At 43.2% G+C, this 20,940-nt stretch overlaps 1 protein-coding gene across 2 annotated transcripts; it reads left to right on the forward strand.

Moving 5' to 3' along the window:
* Window positions 1-11,409: 11,409 nt before the first annotated feature.
* Window positions 11,410-19,155, forward strand: pcdh18a (protocadherin 18a). Of its 2 annotated transcripts, none has more exons than XM_026304076.1 (4): window positions 11,410-14,339; window positions 15,073-15,161; window positions 15,793-15,965; window positions 17,873-19,155. In XM_026304076.1, exons 1-4 carry the CDS (start codon window positions 11,850-11,852, stop codon window positions 18,697-18,699), a joined length of 3,579 nt encoding a protein of 1,192 aa, XP_026159861.1. In that variant the 5' UTR covers window positions 11,410-11,849; the 3' UTR covers window positions 18,700-19,155. The 2 variants fall into 2 exon arrangements, with proteins under 2 accessions (XP_026159861.1, XP_026159862.1); XM_026304077.1 differs by having other exon boundaries at window positions 15,106-15,161.
* The last annotated feature ends 1,785 nt before the right edge of the window (window positions 19,156-20,940 follow it).

Consider the following 20,940-nt stretch of genomic DNA (forward strand, 5'->3'; position numbering starts at 1 on the left):
TGTTTAGCATTCTGTCTTGGTGACTGTGACTTGCACACACAGTGTAAAGATAGGGGTGAACACATATACACGCATATGTATATATATATATATATATATATATATATGTGTGTGTGTATACACACACACACACACAGACACAAACCCACAAATCACAGGTCTCATTTAGTTCCCTTTCTGTGTTTTAATTAGAGCCGAAGCAGGCTAATCACCTCCTTAGTAGACAGCATCACTAATGAGACAGAGAGGGAGGAGCAGAGAAAGAGGGAAGAGAGAGATACACATAATTGAGAGGTGCAAAAAAGAAGGATAGTGAAGGAGAAAGTAGCAGGGAAAAAGAAATACGACATGAGAGAATGTTAGGAGTAAGTAGATTAGATGGAAGGAAGTGAGGAAGTTAGAGAGGGATAGATATGTGATACAAAGAGAAAAGAATGAAAAAGAGGTGGGTGGGCGGATGAAATAAATAGGGACCATAGAGAAAATGAAGCTTGAGTTGACTACAGACGGATGTACTCAAAGAGAAAGACGAGCCTGCAGAGACGCAAGGACAGCAAGATGGACTTAAGAGAAAAGAAACACAAAACAAGAAAAGCAAAGAAAACTTATAAAGTGTGGTGGGAGAGTGAGAGAGAAGCCTGAGAGAAATAATGAGAGTCCCCTACCTCCCACAAAGCCAGCCATGCCTTCCCTGCCCGCCAACCCCCTCCCATGCTTCCCTCTCATTCTGTGGCTGCTCCTTTCATGCTGTCACCCTGTGAGTGTCTGAATGGCCTTTTATTATTCATCAGTCTGGGCAGGTCGCGGGGTCATCACACAGCCCTCCACCCTGCCACCAGCAAACATTTAAACATACACACACTCTCAAACGTGACCCCACGCATATTCTCGCACACGCACAAAAAAAGAATAGAAAAGCTATTTGTGGATGCTAAAGATTGCACAAAATTGCAAAATGGTTGCCAGTAAACATTCAAAGCTGCGTTAACTTCAGGTATGCCAAGCTGACATTGTGTGACAGTCCCTGATGCATTCATTATAACACTTGTCCACCCCTTGTTAGCCTACTATAGCTATCTGTCCAATACATCTGTCGCGCTGGGAGCTTGTACTCCGGCATTTTCTGAGTGTGTGCTCATGTGGCTGCGTTTGCTCGTGAAGGTATATGTCTGTTTGCGTGTGACAGGAGGAAAGCAGAGATAACAGTAGCCTGGTGGTATCAGCTCCATCTTATCTCCTACACAGCCAGAAGCAGGTATACAAGCTAATTGGAAAGTGCCAGACACACAGCAGACTGGTGAAACACACGCTCACCTTTCCAGCGAGCAAGGCAGAGGAGGGAATTGGCAGCCGGAGAGAATAAGAGAAACAGGGAAGAAACAATTGATGGGAGAGACCAAAGTGATATGCCAAAAATGAGACAAAGAGAAGAAGTGTGTGGGGGGGGGGGGGGGGGGGGGGGAGTGACAGCATAAGAAGACAGAAATGGAGATAAAGATTTGTAGAAATTGTAGCGAAGACAGAAGAGCTTACAGATAGATTATCAACAAGACAAATGGTAACTAAGGCACAGTTCACTTCTAGAATACTACAGTTATTGTGCTTATTCTGTCTATAACTGTATTGTCAGCATTGAGCATTGGGAAAATAGGAAAATAAATAACATCTCTGGCATTACTCTACACTATGGGGCTCTTTCCACTCCACTTGATAGTCACTCTGTCAAATCCTCTCTCAAATATCTGGTCCGACATATTTACAGTGTGACATCTCATCCTGTATGCTTTCCCGTGTTTGCAATAGATGTCACACTCTATGCAAAAGGGAAAAAAAACACATATCACACCCTGAAGCAGCCTGGACCATGCCACACATCACAGACATGCACATGCAGAGGCTACAGTGTTTTTTGCTGCTTCTCCTTTACAATAATCATAGAGTAATTAGTGCCACTGCTGTTCAACTTTAAGTTTCGACAATGAAACTGTACTTTGCTCATGTGACATATTTCAGAGTGAAATGTTATGTGTGTGGGCAGGATTCAGTTACAAGAGACATTTAAATCAAATCTTTGAAATTTGATTGGATTGTAAATATGGAAGTGGCTTAATCTAGCTGTATGATTGTTCCCTCCACCCACACATACATCACATGTGTTGTTAGAACAGGACAAGGAGGACAAGTACTTGGACCTCAAGCCCATTCTTTGGAAATGTGAATAAACACATACTACTTACTATGATACCAGTGCTAGTTTTGCACACTATCTAGTGTCAATGAAAAAGCCGAAAAAGCTAAAAGTTAAAAAGTTAGCGAGTCTTTGACTCATGTAGTTCCAACTTTTAGAAAAAAATACCAAACATGACCTTTTAAAGATCTGTGCAATCTTGCAAACTAATTATATGCTTTGTAAATTTCTTATAATATTTGGACTGTTAAGAATTGAATAATAAATTACTGAAAAAAATAAAATAAAACATATATTACTTTGTTTCAGCTTCTGTAACAACTAAGGTACTGTGGTGGTGGTTGCCATCTATTGTTTTCAGTGTAAACACAACGGCAGCTGTGTCACCTCGGCTGCAGCAAAGAAAGGGAGGGCAGTGACTGCTCTTATGATCGCTGTTGCCAGATTGGGCATTTGTCTGTGCAATTTGTCTATTTTTTATTTAGCCGGGGTAGTAAAAAATGTTTTTTAAGCTCTAGGTTTAGACAAACATACACATATATACATATGTATATGTGTAGATAGATAGATAGATAGACAGACAGACAGACAGACAGTTAACAAGTGAATCATTAAATATCCAACATCATCTGTTGTTGCAGATTATTCTATATCTTATTCTGATTATTCTGATAAAATGTATACACTGTGTCAACAACTGAGCCACTGCCCCTCAAGATGTATTTCCATTTCACAGTGTTTCAGTCATATGAATCATTACATTGCATTTTCTCTGAATAAATCATCAGACCCTGAGCAGGCATTGCACAAGGCTCGAAGCAGGTGAGAAGTTGTGATAATGGTTATTGATTAGCGCACTGTGTCCTGTCTTGTTTTTATTACAGATGAAAGCCATCATCCCTTCGAGGTTGCAATCGAGGCTGCCACGTGGGCTCACTGAGGGGGAATGTGTGGGAGAGAGATGTTAAATGTGGGATAGCTATTGCTATATATAAAAGTAATCAAGCATGAACAAAAGCTGGTGTTGATGATGCCGTGGTGCATGTGGGAATTAATCTGGCTAATTGTGATGGATGCTTGTTTAGTGAGCGTAAAATACAAGAGAGAATTTGGAGGGCATGACAGTCAACAAAATGTGCTTGTATGTATTTTGGTCTTTTCAGGATCCATACTGTAGGTGTGAATGTGATTGTGTGGAACCTTAGCTTTGTGTGTTTGTGTTGTGCCTGCACTCTTGGAGTTCTTTCCCTCCTCTCTTCTGCTGCCTTTGATGAGGCCCCTGGGAACAACGGTTTGCACTTCAGCAACGTTTTCTTTTTTTTTTTCCTTCTTGTATCGGAGGTGGTTGAAACTAAAACCATGTGAGAGCCTTGTGCTATTTGCTGTTTATTTGGCACAGGAAAAAGCTCTGATGTGAATTAATTGCTTGTTAGCTGAGAAGAGCCAATAATAACAGCCTAGGAGTGATGCAGACTTGACAAGGCTTGTCTGATGATTAGTGATGGTGACGAAGGTTTCATTTAGGACTATTCATGTGATGTAGAAAGTTTTTTTTTTAAAGCAGAATACAAATGAATTTTCAAATTACGCTATTTGTTAGCATTTTTTCAGTTAGTGAATAAATTAATACTTACTTTACAGTTCATTGGGTTTTCGGCTATATTTTATTTGCTAATATTTTTGTATTTAAAATGAACGTTATATATTTTTTGACAATTATTTCCTTCTTTATTGTAAATGACAGTGTCCAAGGGATAATCCCTTTGCAAATTCTTCCATGTGTCTGAGCAAGCGATTGGCAGTAATCAGGCATTAATGCGTGCACAGATATGCATATACTCAGCTGAGGCAATCAAAAGCAAATTGAATGCCGTGGCATTCACTTTAATTGTCAAGAGAATGTGAAGGTAAATTGTCTAAAATTGGATACACTTCATGAAATGTCATTTCTCCATCCGTGTCTCCCTCTATACATCCATCATCTTTCACTCAACTTTCCATATTTTGACCATTTTCGGTGTCTTGCCTGTCATTCCAGCCATTCCCTTCCCATCTCTCCCTCTACAACTCGCTATTTTGCTGAGCTGATTGAACATTTGCTGCTCACTGTTTGGATTCTGTCCCAAATCCCCTGCATAAACTTGAAACACAATGTTAAGCATTTCTCAATAGACTCCAACAGCTTGTGAAATATGTGGTCAATTTGTTCATGTTTGTAACAGCGCTGCATCCTGAAGCGCTTCGGCAAAGAAATTATTGTCTAAATCCACTTTATCTCCCTACTTTGTATAACCTTTCCCAAGGTCTTTTTCTTTTGCTTTTCCCCAAACCAAATCAGCTCAGGTGTGGGTAGGCTGGTGTACAACAAATAGAGGCTCCTAACACCATGTGCACACATATACAGCAGCCACAGCTAAGCACACAAACACATATTCAGACGTCTAAGCACTTTCAGATTTGTAACAAATCAATCTGAAGTTGTGTTTTCATCAAGCAAAGGTGAGAAGTGGGGTGTGCGAATAAGAATGGAGAGAGGTTTTAATCATGAACATCTGAGGGGCCAGAGGGTACACTGGAGAAGTCTCCATCTCTTTTTTCTTCTTTGCTCCACTCCTACGCCTCTCCCTCCCACACATCCCTTCGTTTCTCTTCTATTGATGCTTTCAGTTCCTTCTTTGTGTCCTCTCGCATCTAATTCCACACCCTCTTCAAACATCCACCCCCTCCCTCTTGCTGAGCAGCTACTTTCCACACTTTTACACTCTTTGACCCTACCTCGCTCCTCCTTTCCACTTCTCCACATCCTCCTCTAGTCATCCAGGCTTTTATCGAGCCCCAACATATTTCAACTTTTGCCTCCACCTTTCCACGCTCCCCTCGCTTCATCACCCTCACAGGCTCCTTTCCCTCGCTCCTTCAGCCCTTTTCCACTCCTCTTTATCATGACGCCCCCATCCATTCCCCCATTCCACAGCTGCCAGCACTCAGAACCTCGGGAGCTGTAAATCTAGTGTAACCCCAGGAAGTGGGTCACCAGGGGACACTTAAACATGTAGCACTCTAGTGAGGGCCTAACCTCTGCAAGAAAATCAACTCATGTTTGCACAGGAGCACATACCCATACACACTTGCATGAACATACACAGACAAGTTTTATGGATGTCTGGGCTTGAAACAGAGCAGCCTCAGTATAGACCTGTGTTTTTACAGCTCGTGTTCTTACCTGTAATCAATCCAAGTTGTTAGGATATGTGTGCAGGGGAAACAACAGAGGCTTTGTGTCACACAGACGAAGCAGGTCTGCAACAATTTCCCTCTGCCCAGTTTCCTCCTACATGAACCCACATACCCATCAGTCTGATGTGTGTGCCAGCAAATCTCTGAAGTTACGCTGTGTTTATGCACATGCTTGTGCCTGTGTGTGTGTGCATGCTCCAGGGATCTCTGGTTTGAGTTAGGTTGATGTCGCTATCTGATCTACTTCTTTAACGCACTGTTACTTACAAGCTAACATTTCCTAATTCAAACGTGATGCAGAAAGCCCACAAAACTCTTTGATTTTTTTTTTTTTTTTTTTTTTGGTCTGTGGCACACGACTGTGACCTCATTAAAGTTCTTCATCACAACCAGAAAAATATTTGCTACTTTGTCCCTGCATCAGTAGTGCTAATGAAAGTACTCTGATACAGTTTACACATGTTCAAAAAGCAGCTGTCACAGTGTGTTCAAAATAGCTATAGGAGGGATGATGGCTGCCTTCATGTGAAAAATCTTGGCCTGTCCTCATTACCAGCCTGACACATATGTTATGTCAAAGAAATGGCACCAAATGGGACCAATTCCATTTGGATGCTGCACGTCTGCAAGAGAGTTCCTTTTCTAAAACACTAATCTCTGGACCACAAATTAGCTGTCAGTCATCAGCTGTAGACAGTCATCGTATTGGGGAAAAGGCAGTCCCCAACAAATCAACAACATGTCAATCACACACACGAACATGTGCTCATAGTCACTGACACAAGAAGGTACACACACACACAGGGACTTGTGGATGTCTTACATCCAATAGCATTTCCTCCTTTGTTCTAATAGGCTCTAACTCTATTTTCATCATTAATTCAAGGTGACTCCTGCAAAGCATTAGAGAAAGGATATGAAACTTGAGGGCTCTCAGGTACCCTCCTAATTAATATACATTTGCAATTTTTATTTCCTCACTGAATTGCAATATAATTTTATAAAGGGTCTCTTATTGGTAAAATAAGACAATTTGGAAGTAAAGCAAATGTCTATAAACAACCAACTGGCCTACCTGTCTGTTAGACAAAGATAACAAAACCTGCCTATTAGCACTTCTAAAGCTCACCATTTAACCTGTTTTATACTGTTTAATTCATCCAAACACTGACAACTTACCATTTTATTGTTGTATGCTGGGCTATTTAACACAGCCTTTAACACAGTATTTTCTAACATTTGTAACTGTAATAAAAACTCCAAGTGGACCAAAAACCCCATAATAGTGTCTAAAACATGGGTTGGCCAAACTTATTTGGAAGAAAAAAAGGAGGGCAAACACTTTATTGGTTCCTTTCATAATAGTAAATATATTGGTAAACAAACCATTTGTGATTGAGCTGTGACGCACGGTGGATGAGTGGTTAGCACTGTTGCCTCACAGCAAGAAGGTCGTGGGTTTGCAACCTGGCCTTTCTGTGTGGAGTTTTCATTTACTCCAGGTACTCTGGTTTCCTCCCACAGTCCAAAAACATGTATGTCAGGTTGATTGGTGACTCTAAATTGCCCATAGGAGTGAGTGTGAGTGTGTGAGGTTGTTTGTCTCTATGTGGCCCTGTGATGGACTGGTGACCTGTCCAGGGTGTACCCCTGCCTTTCACCCAGAGAGAGCTGGGGTAGGCTCCAGCTGATCCCTGTGACCCTGGTTAAGGAATGAGCGGGTATAGAAAATGGATGGATGTGGCTCACAGGTATTAATACCGCAACTTTTGTATAAAACGTTTGCTCCATGTAACTGTTCTGTAGCAGTGTCACTGTTTCTAAAGATCTGAATTTGCTGCGTTGAGTCCAATGTTACCAGGACCAGTAGAAATAAGTAAAACCACAAAAATAGGACATAAATTGTGGCTAAGTTGATTTAGCCTTTAAGGTATGATGAAATGGTTGACAGGATAACTAATTTTAAGGAAGTGTTCATTGTATATGAATGTGACAGTTAAAATTGTCTTGACCTTGATGGGGCAAAGGTTTCCTAGTACATGTGAGGCTGAGCCTCACTTACATAAAGACAGACAGAAAGAGGAGAATAGAGCGCTTCAATCCTGAGTGCTATGGTGCTGATTGCTTGTGAAGCCTTTGTGTTTCTCTGTGCCATGCCTTGGTGGGGCAAGGCACCTTGCTGTCAGTGCCATTCATTCAGATAAGTGTATGTGTGTGTATGTGTTTGCGTGCGCACACACCCCTTGTTTGCATACAGAGATAGTCAGCTAGGTATGAATCAGCGAGAGCATGAGCCCAAGAAAAGAATGACTGGATAATAAGACCTAAAACTGCTCCCTGATGCTAACCAAACAACATAAGACCCATCACCCCAGATTCTACAATAGAAGAGAATATCATAGAGGAGAACAAGAGAATGTAATCTACTTGAAGGAAACTGTATAATAGGAAAGTGTATAGTAACATAGCATAGAAGAGCAATTTGACATTTTGATTCAACAACACAGAAAAGGCAGCTCTACTGGGGAAATTTAGCTGCCAAAATCAAAGTGAAGCACTGACAGTTCACAAACGGGCTTCAGTCACCACGGGCTTCAAGAGTAGAATACAATATAATAGTAAATTCATTGGTCAACCATACAGTATATCCGTGCCAGAGTTAAAATGACACTTTGTAGCGGACTTGCAGAGGAAAGTTATGAATATTTTATACACCTCTCCTGCCACATAAGTCAGTAAAGTCTGTAAAAAAACTAATAACAGCCTTTCCTTTTCATTGGGTCCTGGGCTGGGGGACTGGCAGTGCAGTGCAATAATGCACCCACTTTAAAGATGGCCAGACACATTCTTTCTTTGCCACATAGTTCTGCTTAGGCTATAAATTTGTTGTCCAACTGTTGACATCACTTGCAATATGGTGCGCTCACAGTGTGATCACCACATGCACTGTGAGCAAGAACAAGGCAGCACACTCTTTCTTGTCTGCTCACACAGATACACACACACAATGGTGACCAACGAGTCATAAAGTAATAAAGCTCTATGGACCCCTAATGAAAGCAAAGAACAGACTCAGATGAATAACAATCACTGCTCCGTGCGTGTGTGTGTGTGTGTGTGTGTGTGTGTGTGTGTAGGGGGAGGTAACAACTTCTCCCTCCAGCAGCAGTGAAAGCAAACTCCCAGTCTCTATGTGGTCCCACTCCTCCCTCTGGAAAGGAATCCACCAAATCGCTGCTAATTGAATAAGTGACAATGAATGGGCAGACGAGGCGACAGATGCTCGCGTGCCTTTACAACCAAACCACCAGCGTAACCGCACACGCGCACGCGCACATTCCTCTTGACTCCAATCTGAACCAGGATCCACAGGCGCGTTTCTACGGCCGCTCCACCTGCTGCGCCAAATGACAGAGGGGGATGCTGGGGGGATATTGCGATGATTGTCAGACTGTCAGCGACAGACGTTTAATTCACCCTATCACTCAATGGCTACCGGACCCGGATACACGAAAGCAACTCTTAGGCAGTGCATGATGAAGAGAGCTGTTTGTTTGTGCTGATCACAAACTGACCTAGGTTTCAGAGCTGCTTATGGATCAATAAATTTATCTTTGGGGAGCTGGAAGCAGTTAAATAAAAACCTAACAAATCTGAGAGGCATGGCATCGTTGCACCTGCTGCAGAGGATGAATATTTTTAGCTTAATTACTGATGTTCTTAAGCACTTAAAAAGGCCATGTTTGCTCGGCTCCTCTGGTTATGTAGCGTGCCTAAATGTATTAAGCCTCCATCTGCTTTTATTTAGATTATACCCCGTCTATACATTAATTGTTTTATTCTGCTCAGTGTTTAAGACTCCAGCATACCCGCACCCCCTCCAACTGTGTCTCTTTCTTTCGCTCTCTTCTTCCATAAACTCCGGAGCTGACTTTGTTCTCCAAATGTGATTAGCTTCTGTGGGACGCAGGGAGTAATTGCATTACTGCATTGTGAGCATTTGGAGCTATGGAAATGTTGGGCGCCCGTATCAAACCTGTTTAAATACCAAGCGCACTATTGTGATAGATGCGCAAAAGAGGAGTGAATGCAAACATTTTGCAGACATGGCTCAAACGGTGAATAGACACTCAGAGAGGGAATAAAAGTTTTCCGCCAATTTAAGGCACCGGGTTCAAAAGGACAGCTTCTGGTTGGTGCCCGTGTACGTTTGGAATATTTAATAAAGTATTGTTTTCATGCGGGAAAAAAGAAGCTTTAGCAGCTTTGCAGATGTGTTGAGTTAAAAGATCAGCCTACACTGAATAACCCGATTGAAATGGATAACATCATCAAGTCTTGAGATGGTGTTTATATTACATTTCTCATGCAGACACGCGAGCAGCTGGTGGTAAATTATTCATTTGTTTTGCAGATTCTGTATCTATCTATTTCTTAAGGTTAACTGTGGTCTTCGGGAATGATTCTGAAAGTGTGGCTGAGAAATTACTTTAGCAATGAGTGAGTCTGATCTGGACAGTTGCGGTGTGAGTTCAGTCTTTTTGAGGAAGAGCTGTGGTTGTGGATTTCTGCTCCAGATGGTCACCTACAGTGGCGTCTGGTCCTCGCTTTGTGTTCTGATGTTCTATTTGAACATGTGTGAGTGTTTTACTGCAATAACCTGAAGTCCATGTTAGTGGAGCGCAGTGTCGTTCTGTCCTATCATTAACACAAGCACAACCACAACCCAGGTGCACGCCTGCAAAATTGTGTGAATGGGTCTGGAAAAGCTGCTTGGTGCTACAATCCCCCGTGAACTCATTTCCTCGCAGTTGTGTGGGGTTCGGGGCTCCGTTGGAGTCTTGTTTGGTCGGCTGTAATCGCCTGGTCCTGGTGCCAAACAAACCGCGCCAGATGGTCTCCAGAATGCACACGTCCCTGTTGTGCCCATTCGTTAAACCTCAGATCTCTCTCTCTCCTTTCAACTCTATTTCTTCATTGCTCTGTTCCTGTTTCTTTCTCTTCCCTAGAGTGTCTGAGACTTTACATTGCGTTGGACTTTTTTTTTTTGTATGTTTATTTTTTTCTGGAAAACTAAAATAGATGTCCGAAATTATGGGTTTTGGATCCTGCGCTCGTTATCAACACCCCATCCTGTCAGGAGTTTGAAGTGATGCTGAACAGATTTATGCACGGGGACAGAGCTGTTCCTCGGCGTGACCAACTCTTTAAAAGCATTCATTAGAGTCCGGCTCCCTTTCAACGCGATTCGACACACAGCTTACCCGGCTTAGACTCTCACCCATGGACAGCCACAGATGAAGCGCAAGAAAAGAAAAAAAAAAAACATATTGCACTCAAGACATCTCCTACTAAGTGCCTGTGCGCGGAGAGGGGGGTAGTCAGCTGTCACTTGAAAGAGCAGACTAGAAGAGATAGCTCGATACTGTATAAGCCCATGGCATGCATGCACACTAATTCCAATGCATTCAGTGAATCAGTAATGTAGTAGGAGTGAGTGGTGGCAGCTGGTTTTGGCTGGGATCGGTTGTATATGAGAAGTGTGTCTATCACGGATTTAAAGGTTGTGGGTGACAACGCTGATGACTGAGAAGACTAACGGTACATCTTTGTCTTGTCTAACGGGAATTTAGACTCTTTGTGTCTCCATGCTGTCTGGCGAGAACAGACCCGAAGCGAGAAACTCGTAAACCTTCCTGTGGTTTTATAGCAAGGAAAAACGGCAGGGAACGCACTTTGAATGAATGTTTTCTACCCTAGTTTATTTTCTCCCTTGTCCATTCTAGGGGCCAGGTTGTTACTCTAAAAAGTGGCGAAAGTCAACCCCCACAGGGCGGGGTTTTTTACCCCCACACTTTCTTTTTTTTTTCCCTCCCCTCTTGCGCCTCCTTCTCCTCTCTTCTGGATTTGGAGTGGTCACCAACCAGTTTTTTTTTAAAAGCGTTTGTCTTTGCTGGGATGTAAAAAAAGGGGGTCGGGGTTGATGTACAACTACTTGGTTTGAGGCGGGTTATTTTGGGCAAGTCTGTGTACAGAGGCACCTCAAACGGAGAGAGAGAGAGAGAGCGAAAAGAGAGCGCACGGCGCACAGACCAGACGCAGGGAGAAGAGAGAGAAAGAGAGGGAGATAGAAGGGCGCACAGATTTCAGTGGCACTCAGCTGGTTCTCCCGCACACTGGATGCGCGCAACAGCTCTGTATGAAAAGGGAGGACAGACAAAAACAAATCTGGATGCTTTTGTGGACGTTAGTGCAACTTCAGCGAGCTTGTATTTAACAATCGAGTGTTTCTTTTTCTCCTCGCTCCACCGAGAAAGCAATGCAGCTGCTGATTGAGGAAGCGCAGCATTCAGTAAGTTAAAACTAGAATTTCCCTGCAGTGCATTTGGAGCTGTTTTTGGATCTGTGTTGGTGTTCCACAAAAATGAAGCCAGGAAAAATGAAGGCACTCTGTTCAGCAAGAATGTGGAAAGTTCTGGCTGTTTTGCTGCTGGCTATACAACACGTTACCGGTAAGACACTGAAATATCAGATTTATGAGGAGCAGAAGGTTGGCACGGTTATCGCCCGTTTGAAAGAAGATGTCGCGGATGTACTGGCTAAACTTCCGAGCTCTGTGTCGCTTCGCTTCAAAGCTATGCCAAGAGGGAGTTCGTCGTTCCTCACGGTGCGCGAGCAGGATGGAGAAATCAGCATCAGGACCAAAATTGATCGTGAGAAACTCTGCGAAAAGAATCTTAACTGCTCTATTCAGTTCGACGTGTTGACACTCCCCACGGAGCACCTGCAGCTGTTTCACGTCGACGTGGAAGTGTTGGACATCAACGACAACGCACCCCAGTTCGCCCGCGCCGTCATCCCCATCGAGATCTCAGAGAGCGCGGCCGTGGGAGCGCGCATTCCCCTGGACAGCGCCACGGACCCGGACGTCGGGGAGAACTCACTGTACACTTATGCCTTAGAGCCCAACAACTTCTTCAAGCTTGACATACAATCCAGGACTGACGGGGCTAAATATGCAGAGCTGGTGGTGCTCAGGGAGCTGGACCGGGAGACGCGCTCCGGTTATGAACTTCAATACACAGCCTCTGACAGGGGCGTTCCCCCGAGAACAGGTTCGACCCTCCTCAAAATCAGTATTACGGACTCAAATGATAACAGTCCAGTTTTTGACAAGTCCTCATATGTCATAAATCTTCCAGAAAATTCACCTGTTGGCACTTTGCTCATTGACTTGAACGCCACTGATGCGGATGACGGCACTAACGCCAAAATAGTCTACTCCTTCAGCAGTCACGTGTCTCCCAAAATTATGGAGACGTTCAAAATTAACCCTGACAGCGGTCACCTGACCCTCATCAGGCGTGTGGACTATGAGGCCGTTAATTCTTACGACATAGATGTGCAAGCACAGGACATGGGTCCAAACTCAATGCCTGCTCACTGCAAGATCCTGGTCAAAGTAGTAGATGTAAACGACAACAAACCTGACATAAGCATCAATCTCATGTCCTCACAGGGTAATGGGGATGCTGCTTACATATCTGAAGCTTCTCCTTTGGACACATTTGTAGCTTTGGTAAGGGTGGAGGACTTGGACTCTGGGTTGAATGGAGAAGTAGAGTGCAAACTTCATGGTCAAGGCTATTTCAAACTGCAAAAGACTTATGAGAACAATTATATGATTCTCACCAATGTGTCTCTGGACAGGGAGAAGAGGTCAGAGTTTAGTCTGACAGTGGTGGCAGAGGACCGGGGGACTCCCAGTCTCTCTACTGTCAAGCATTTCACTGTGCATGTAACTGATGAAAATGACAATCCACCACGTTTTGAGAAGGGCAGATATGAGATCTTTAAATCAGAGAACAATGCTCCTGGAGCCTATCTGACCTCCATTATGGCCACTGACCCCGACCTGGATGCCAATGGACAAGTGAGCTACTCCATCTTAGAGAACTCTGTTCACGGGAGCTCCATCTCCACCTACGTCACCATTGACCCCTCCAATGGCGCCATCTATGCACTGCGTACATTTGATCGTGAGGATGTTAGTCGGATCTCCTTTGTTGTGCAAGCCAAAGATGCAGGAAAACCGCCACTTCTGAGCAACGCTACAGTTATTCTGAACATCCTGGATGAGAATGACAACCCTCCAGTCATCGTGGTCCCCCAGTTGTGGAACTTCACTGCTGATGTCCCTGCATCAAAGTTCACCAATGCTGGACACTTGGTAACCACGGTGAGGGCTACTGATCGTGACACAGGAGTCAATGCTGAGCTGATCTGCTCCATTGTCAGCGGCAATGAGGAGGGTTTCTTCCTTATTGACCCAAGAACGTGTGAGATCCATGCCAATGCCAGCCTGGAGAACTTCCCCCATGAGCACGCTGAGCTGACGGTTGTTGTCCGAGATCAGGGAAGTGAAAGCCTCAGTGCTAAGGCAGTTCTAAAAATCACCCTGTATGAGAACATGGAGAACCACGTCCAGGTGATGGACCAAGGGGAGTCTTCCCTCGACGTATCCCTGATTATCATCATCTCCCTGGGGGCTATCTGTGCCGTGCTGCTGGTTATCATGGTTGTGTTTGCTGCTCGCTGTAACCGTGAAAAGAAGGACACCAGGCACTCCTACAACTGCCGGGTGGCTGAATCAACCCACCAGCACCATCCCAAGAAGCCCTCACGCCAGATCCATAAAGGTGATATCACCCTGGTACCCACAGTGAATGGCACCTTGCCAATCAGAGCTCACCACCGCTCACCTTCGGACACGCCCCCCATGGACCGAGCCCAGATGGGGAGTCGGCAAAACCATCACAGCCACCAGTCACTGAACAGCCTAGTTACCATCTCATCCAATCACATTCCAGAGAGCTTTGCCCTGGAACTGGCTCATGCAACTCCACCAGTGGAGGTAGGAAAACACACTCCCTCTCTCACTCTCTTTCTCTCTCTCTCTCTCTCTCTCTCTCTCTCACTCACACACACACACACACACACACACACACACACACACACACACACACGCACACAAGTAAATTACTCTTTGAAATTTCAAATATGGTTCCTCAGCTTCTTTTCCAACCGCTCTATCTCCTCTCTCAATTTATCTTTCACTCTCTCTTTCTCTCTCTTTCACTCACTCACTCACTCAGTCACACACACACACACACACACACACCCTCACACACACACACACACTAGCCTCATCTTCTTCAAACAGTTGTCTCCGTTTGAGCAAATTAACTCATCTCAATATGTGACAGTGACTTAATCAACGCTGCCCTGTAGTTCAAACTGACTCTCATTAAAACTGTTGATGATTATAGATGTGTCTTTGTCTTTACCTTGTTTACACCCTGTCAACGTTACCTCCATCATAACCATGACTCACCCCCGCAGTCATATGTCTCCATATTTATCTAGACTCACACCCCACCCTTTTTTTTTAATGTCATCCATTTTGTCTCATCCATTTTCAGCAGCCTCTCCATCATCCATTTTGTGTTTACTCATCCATTATTTTGTCTTCTGTGTTGTCTCTCTCTTTTTTTACCTCCTCAATTTCCCATCTGTTATTCACCCCCCCCCCCCTTTCTGTTTTTTTGTTTGTTTTATTTTGTTTATTTTGTTATTTTTGGATGTAGCAAGTCTCACAGCTTCTGTCCATGCTCCATCAGGGCCAGTACCAGCCCAGACCCAGTTTCCGTGGCAACAAATACTCCCGCAGCTACAGGTAATTTACCCCCATCCCTCAGCCCCCCAACCTCCCCATCCCACCCCACCCCTCTACACCTGCCTCCCCTAAAAGATTATATTTTGTTTACTTTTTTAACCACTTGTGTTTCATTGTGTATTACATGTTCCAACAACCTGTTGTGAAGTTTTGCTTATCAGTTGGTCAGTTCTGTGTAGATCATGGTTTGATGGTGTGTAAATGTATTTTCTCATATTCCAGTTGTTATCACACCAGTGTCATTCAGTTCAAAAGTATGCAACTCATTTGTCTGAATGTCAGTTTTCCTGGTACTTTGCTTCTTAGAAAACTTGGACTCAGGTTATAATGTGTGCATCTATCTCTGCTTTCATCATAATAGTCCCCTTACGATCACTAGATGATAGATTTATTGATGTCCCTAGTGGCTGCAATGATTGATTTATTGATGAGATCTACCTGCATGTACGATTTATGGGCCAAGTCTTGTCTAGAGGATTTGACAGATTTCAGAAGCAGCAGAAAGTTTTATATGATGGATTTATTTGTCATTAGTCTTTTCTATAACAACACATTGATTCTCTCAGCCTGCAGGCAGCTGCATCTTTGTTTTTTGGATGTGTTTGTAATCTTTTCTAAATGGTTTGTCCAGGTATGCATTACAAGACATGGACAAGTTCAGCCTGAAGGACAGTGGCCGTGGGGACAGCGAGGCAGGAGACAGTGATTGTGACATGGGGCGGGAATCCCCCGTGGACAGACTGCTGCTGGGGGAAGGCTTTTCTGAACTGATACATCTTGAAATGCACCACCGACTCCACCCAGGTGAGCTTTTAAGTGACGTAACCCACCTTTGCCAGCAGTCTTCCTCAGCCTGCAGTGTCTGCCTACTGCATCACAACTTTTTTGCTTTCGTCTTTTTTGCACCTTCCTCAACATGACTTGCCAAGTTGGCTTCACTCAGCTGAGTCACATACCTAACACCATCTTCAGCAGCACCTCACACTTAGCTATCACTTCACCTTCCAGGCATGATCACACCTCAGCTTAGTCTTGTCTTGCAAAAGTTGCAGTGATACTTTGAATATTTCCAAGGTTTGATTCGTTATGAGTTCGTTGAAATGACGAACATAAGGTTCCCACTCCTGATCTGTTAGAAATTTAGTTGTTTTTTTTGCAGACACTCATAATGATGTAAAATGAAGTAGAAGTGACTAGAAGTGGCCCATGTCCTACTCCAGACCATACCCTGCACCCTAATGTACCTGTCTGACAAATTTCAGCACCATGGACAGCATCAGACCAAAGCCAGTAATTTGTCTGTACACCTGCCTATACAGCTACTCCATTCACCCTGTTGCCAACACAATCCCCATTGTACTCAGCCGCATTCTTCCACACAGCCCTCATTTCCACACTCGTTATCACATTGAGAGAGGTTACAGTGTGTCTGGTTGTGTGTGTGTGGTTGTGTATGTGCGTTATCTGCCCCTAAGATAGAGTCGTGTCTGTAAAATCCTCCCTGGAGCGGAGATGAGTCGCCTGTCACTCATCGGTATGCGTCTCAGGGTGCTGTTTTTTTCCCTCCCTTCTTCTGCTTTTCTTTCTGTTTTTTTTCCCCCACTGTGAGTGACAGTGGTGCGCTTTCATGTCTGAACTGAGGAGAATTCATAGTAATTGCTTTTAGAACGATGTTATTCTTTTTCTCTCTCTCTCTCTTTCTTTTTCTCTCTCTCTGTCTCTCTCTCTCTTACTGACGGTCCCTCTCTCACTCTCCTGTATGCCCGAGAGCTCCTCTGCATCTTTCTGTCTCTTCTGTACTTGTTAATATATTTTCTATCTTTATTGAGGAGGATAAAGGCTTTCTGTATCTCTTTTTTCTCCCTTTAAGAAGACTTGGAGGTGTTGCAGCCCTCCTTCCTCCCCTTTCTTTCCCCTATCTTTTATGTTAATATGAAAAAAGGGGAGGGGAAAGGAGATAATGGGCCAAGAGGGAGGATTATCCCTGTTTCTCTTCAATAGATTTAATTTGTTTAGATTTTTCTATTTAGATGGGCAAATGTGGCTATTCATGCTAGATATGATAAAAAGAACTAAACAAGCAAATCCCTGCCTCAGACGCATAATCGGGAGACGTGGACATGCTTGGCAGAACAGCCAAATATTACATTAACATCTGCCAGTGATGCCATTTGGGTGGGATCTGGCAGTTGCTTATTTATTTATCTAGCTCTCGTGATTGTTTTCATACCTGGCATTACCCAGATATTCTTGCTGTAAGCTTTAAATACCACCAATCTGGTCCTGCATGCAGGAATATGAAAAGATCAGGAGAAAAAAAAAATACCGGGCTGAGTTGTGATTTTAATTTTAATAAAACACTGAAGCACTGAGATGTTAAATAGTACTGCATAGTATTCTAACAGCAAAATGCATAGCTTATTAGATACAGCTATATCCCTGCCTTTATTTCCTTGCAAAAATCACAAAAAAATGACCCATTACATCCTATGAACTGTGTATTTCTTCAAATAACACTACCCTGCTGCAATCTTGAGTTTATTGCTTGTGTTTTTCTGGTATATCGACATTTTTCTACCACAACAAACATTCTGCGGAGTTTTGACCATCTGATTTGAGTTGTTTTTGTTGCAGTCATTCCCTGTTTTTGTCTTATATGGTTTTTGTTACTGGACATGCTCCTGACTCTTTCGGTATTCTTCATGTTTTAGCTATGAGACTGTGCACGGATGAATGTCGCGTCCTGGGTCACTCTGACCAGTGCTGGATGCCCCCCCTGTCTTCGCCTGCTTCCTCCTCTGACTACCGCAACAATATGTACATCCCTGGGGAGGAGTCCACCCAGCAGCCCCAACTTGATGATGACCAATCCTCGGTTGACTCGGAGCGCCGCAAGAGCTTTTCCACTTTTGGCAAGGAGTCTGGGAATGAAGAGGCTGGGGGAGTCGTTGCTGGAGGAGGAAATGATGCGTGTGGTGCTGGAGGAGGGGCTGGCTCCCTCCTCACAGAGATGAACTCTGTGTTCCAGAGGCTTCTCCCCCCAAATATGGACTCATACGCTGAGTGCACTGAAACAAGCCCACCCTCATCCTCATCAACCACTGAGAGAGGAAGTGGACGTGGTGGCAATACTGCTGGAAATCACAGTAACAACGCTGTTCCTCAGGACAACCGAAGAGGGTTGTTGCCAGGTGGAAAAGGTCCTGTTTACCCCCCAGGTGTGGCTGCATGGGCAGCCAATACCCACTATCTAAATCCAGGAAGTGGATCTGTGGGGACCAACCATGTTTCCTCCACTTCTTCGTCCTCAACCTCCATGTCCACTTCCACCTCTACTAATGGACAAGCGCCACACCTCAAATGGCTGCCAGCTATGGAGGAAATCCCAGAGAATTATGAGGAAGATGATTTTGATGGAGTGTTCCATCAGGGCCACCAGGGTGGCAAGCACAGCGAGAGCCGCCACGAGGCTGGCATGGACACTAGCGAGCTGGTCCATGAAATCAACAAACTGCTGCAGGACGTCAGACAGAATTAGGGAGGAAAAAGAGCAAGGGTACAACTATGTGATGGCGGGGGGTTGGCATTTTACCACAATCGGGCAAATGCTTGTTCTTTGTGCCAACATATATAAACTACATGATGACTGTTTCTTGTTCACTGTAATGTTTGTCTTGTTTATTTTACCAAATATCCCTTTTGCCGCTCAGTGCTGAGAGACTCACAGAGAAAAGTAAAATACACTGAAGCATTGAAGTTGTGATCGAGATAACTTGAAGGCATCAAAGCGAGCGCTCCAAGAACAGATTGCTCAGTTGTCACTACAATCTCCCCGAAAGTTGCTTGAATGAGTGATTTCAAATGGAAATCCACCAACAAAAACTCTACCCTTTCTTCATTTGTAATGTTTACAGCAGCGTGAACAGACTCCACAGGGAGAAACCAACAGTTGTGTGATCTAATTTCTGCTTTTACAGTGTACAATATTGTACAGTGTCTGTGGAAAAAGGCAAACTCACTTGAATATCGTGCTATGTCTCCTGTTTTGTTATTATGGAATGTAACTGTACAATTTGACCTTTGTATTTTAAAAATACACTCTTTTTTACTTCTATATATTTATATGTGTCTATGTATGTTTGTACAGAAAAAGAAAACAAATGTCTATTTTTTATATTTGTCACTGCATGTCTTAATATCACCTAATGTGTCTGTTTTCATTTTCTCTGTTTGTTTTATAAGACAGTTGTATTTAATTTTGTTATTGAATGTGTGTGTGTGCATATTAAAAATAATCACATTCCACGTTCCATGTTGGAAGTTGGTTTTGTATGGTAACATTGTGACCAGTGGATGATAAATAAAGTGGAGGGATTCATAACAGGGTTATGTCTGAAAAGTATCATTGGTGATTGATGCTTCTTTCAGTAGTTCATAACTACTTTCATTGTTGTTATTCACATTAATAGCCTCGCTCACTTCCTTTCTAGTATGTTTTTCTCATTGGTTTCCATTTGCCCCCCCTGTCTCTTAGCACCCCCTAATGTCCAGTATAAGAACTGCACAGTCCCCTCCATGCAAAGTTGAAATCTTTTGTATTCATTCTTGGCAAACCTACCCTGAACCTCATTATACCACAATTCACCTGAATGACTCTGCTAATAAACATGCCATTTGCTATGAATTTATTCATAAATGATATATTTAGATTAACATGCATTTAGGCATTAATTTAGTTTCAGAGTTAGCATTTTGTCTCACTATCTCTCTCACCCATTAAAGTATCACACTTACTGTAAATATGCTTAGCAAATGAACAGCATGTGATTATCGCTGCACATGACTAGAAATTAAAAACATGATATTACCCAATACAGCCATATGGACTCATAATGCAATTAAACTGAAAGTAGGAACACCTTCCCCCAGCCCCCGGCTCATAAGGGCTTATCTTTGTTTTAAATATTCTTGGGCATTCTTGGGTTTCAAAAACACAATCATGAGAAAATGAAATATTTAGGTGTGTCTAAAAGAGGGAAGATGCAACAACTAAGGCTAAAAGAAGCTACTTAACCAGACGAAACAAAGCTTTAATGAGGTAAAGTATGCTTTCCATACACACATAGCCATGAAGCAGGCAGACACATAAACACACCTTTAAAATAAGACCACCACCTGCCTTCATGAGAACATACAGTAGACCAGTAGACTGGCAGATGCATGTGAACATGAAAACACACACACTTGCACTTAATTCTCGCATGTACATAGAAAATTAATAATTAGTTCATTCGTATACATCATTAAAGAGGCTAAGCCTCAGTACACAACAAACAGCAGCTGAGTGTGAGTGAAGGAAACTAGTAGTTGCTAAATGAGCTTAGCTTCCTGTAAGACAAACTTGCTTAATATTTAACTGCAGTAGAGCAGTAGTGAACTAATGCACTGCTGATGGATATCTATGAGCTATTGGTCATGAAATGATATCATGCTTTAAGTCATGCTTTAAGGACAGTTTGACATTTTTGGAAATATGCTTAAAGTTAGATAATGAGATCAATACCCCACTTCTGTACAGTAAATATTAAGCTATAGCCAGCAGCCAGCTAGGTTAATTTAACATCAAAACTGGAAATGGGGACATAGCATAGTCTGGCTGTGGCTGAAGGTAAAAAGGAAAAGAAAAATCTGCCTACCAGCCCCTCTAAAGCTTGCTAATTAAAATGTTAAATCTCTTTTGTAGATGTTTTCCCCCTTTTCCAGTGTTAATGCCAAAACT

Source organism: Mastacembelus armatus, chromosome 1 (assembly GCF_900324485.2).
Source record: "Mastacembelus armatus chromosome 1, fMasArm1.2, whole genome shotgun sequence".
NCBI lineage: Eukaryota > Metazoa > Chordata > Actinopteri > Synbranchiformes > Mastacembelidae > Mastacembelus > Mastacembelus armatus.